The 2,655-nt window shown below is 45.5% G+C and overlaps 1 protein-coding gene across 1 annotated transcript; it reads left to right on the forward strand.

The window, feature by feature from the left end:
- Window positions 1–2,055: 2,055 nt before the first annotated feature.
- LOC115680284 (glutaredoxin-C1-like) lies at window positions 2,056–2,655 on the forward strand. The gene has a single exon (XM_030604077.2). The coding sequence runs from the start codon at window positions 2,178–2,180 to the stop codon at window positions 2,568–2,570; it is 393 nt and encodes a 130-aa protein (XP_030459937.1). The 5' UTR covers window positions 2,056–2,177; the 3' UTR covers window positions 2,571–2,655.

The following is a 2,655-nucleotide window of genomic DNA, read 5'->3' on the forward strand; positions in this document are numbered from 1 at the left end:
AGGAAAAGCAAAACGTACCATCATTTTCACGGCGGGCGCATTGAATGGGAGTAGCCAGAGCTTTCCAAAACTACAAAAACATGGGCATCATTATTGGAACTCTCGTAATAGCCAAGTGGCCTAAAAAACCAAGAAATTTCAAGCTCGATCTAAATTTTTCTTTTTCTCAAATTTTTCTTTTGTCTTCGAGACTGAATTCAAGAACCCTAAAGTTTCGACCCGTCACATCCCAATTTCGGGACCGAGACCATCATGCTGACTTTATTATTATTATTATTATTGTTATTATTATTTGAGGCCTATATAGAGATATAGAACCATCGTCCATGTGCCTAGATTTTGTGTCGCCCGAAGAAGCCATAAAACAAGAAAACACAATTATTTTCAATGGTAAATTGAGAGACCGAATAAGTTTTTAGTGATAAATGGTGCAACTAAAACATTTGATAATCGAAAAAAAGTGGAAGAAGTGGGCTCGAGTGTACCCGTGTGGGTGATAGGACCGCAGAACTTATACGGGTTAAATATCTCCAGAAAAATCTAAATGCTCTTCCACCACATCCACCTACTCTTTAGTACGATAATTAATCAGCACTGTACCTGAATGCAAACCCTATTTTTTATGCTCGCACAAAAACACGTGGAGATTAACTATCATTTTATTCGTGAACGACTAGTTCATGGGCAGCTCTATCTTCACTTCATTTCATCCATAGATCAGCCTGCCGACATTTTCACCAAAGGACTATCTTTTGCACGTTTCCGACTTCTACGATCCAAGCTGACAATTCGTCCTACCCCGTCAATTTGCAGGGGCATGTTGAACAAGTCAAAGTCATCTCCGCCAGAATTGGTTCAGCGAGAAACTTACAGCTCCTCTCCATATCTCTAAATCTTTATCTATAACTCATTCAATTTTATTCAATCTTCAACTGAATTTTGTTATACATATTCTCTACAAGTGTATATAAAAACCATCATTTCTTTGTAAATCATTAATGGGAGAAATCAATACGAAGTATTAATTTAAAATCTTTGTTTCTGTTCTCTGTTTTATCTATCTCTCTTTTACTGTTCGTAGTTTTAAGTTCTCATTTATTCCTCTGTACTTCGATTCTTCCTTTCTCTAAAGGTCCTAATTTTTTTACTTGTGGCTTGATGTGTATCTATATCATCCCACATCTCTTTTGTCGTTATCGATGTCCCGCACATTCCAACGGTCGATGAAAGGAACATTACGAGCCATAAAAGTATTTTTTTTTCCATCTGTCACAAGCGCTTAGAAAATCTTAGAAGACCTACGTATTCATCTCCGCCGTTGATCATGTGGGCTCCACATTCAGATTCACGCGATTATTGATCGAGATTATATTAATCCATGTGATCTTAAATCGTGTAATAACTACTCAGCGAGTGGTGCAGTGGTAAGGATATGTGAGAAACTCGAAACTTATATGCTCTTTAAATTTTATTTTTTTTGAAGCTCATTCACAAATTATCAAATTTCGTAGCATGATTTATTTATTTATTTACTTTGGTCTAGTAGCATGATTTTTTTTGGTGTCTAGTAGCATGATTTAATAGCCAGATATTAATATATCTATCTAGCATATATGCAAATTATTTTTTTTCCTAATCCGTCACTGTCGTGTGCTGACCAACGACGACCCGAAGGACCCCACTTTTTATATTTCTTTTCTTTTCTTTTCCTTTTCTTCTTTTTTTCATTTTTTTTCGTCGTCCTTCCGAAACTCCACATCCCACAATCCCCACTGTAATAGCAATAAATAACTCCCGATTCCTCTCCGACTCGAGAGATTTCTCCCTGGACCCGGGTGCACGGACCCAAACGGAGCTGAACCGCCCGATCTTGCTGAGCCGCCCGCGGGGCCCACAGAATCGACGGTCGCGATGGATCCGATCCACGTGGACCCAGGTCCAGGCAAGTGTTTCCCCCTTCCGCACACTCTCTCTCTACTGAGATTCTCTCTCTCTGTTCGTCGCCGTCTATAAGTACCAACCTCCATCTCCATCCATCTCTCGCTCAACCTTCTTCCCTCTCTCTCTCTCTCTCTGACACTTTCTCTCTCCAGCTCTCGCGAAAACCTCGCTCGCTCACTCGCCACTTGGCTAACTCGACGCCCGCTCCAACGCCCCTTTCGCCGTCGCCGGAGACAATGCACTACCAGACGGAGTCGTGGGGCTCGTACCTCCCGGCGGCGAGGCCCGTCGGCGTCCTCGCCGGCGACCCGGTGGAGCGCATAGAGCGGATGGCGGCGGAGAGCGCGGTGGTGATCTTCAGCGTGAGCACGTGCTGCATGTGCCACGCCGTCAAGAGCCTCCTCTGCGGCATGGGCGTCAACCCCACCGTCCACGAGCTGGACCACGACCCGCGGGGGAAGGAGCTCGAGAAGGCCCTCGCCAGGCTCTCCGGCGCCCCGCCCTCCGCCGCCGTCCCCGTCGTCTTCATCGGCGGGAAGCTCGTCGGCGCCATGGACCGCGTCATGGCCAGCCACATCAACGGCACCCTGGTCCCCCTCCTTAAGGAGGCCGGCGCGCTCTGGCTCTAGCCCGCCGCTCCCGCCGCCAACTCCGCCGCCGTTAACCACCTCCCCCCTTTTTTTACAGTGGGCTCTGTTCTAACCAGGAGGAAAA

This window comes from Syzygium oleosum, unplaced genomic scaffold (genome assembly GCF_021117445.2).
Source record: "Syzygium oleosum isolate NSW1041296 unplaced genomic scaffold, Sole_v2.1 Sole_v2.06, whole genome shotgun sequence".
Taxonomy (NCBI): domain Eukaryota; kingdom Viridiplantae; phylum Streptophyta; class Magnoliopsida; order Myrtales; family Myrtaceae; genus Syzygium; species Syzygium oleosum.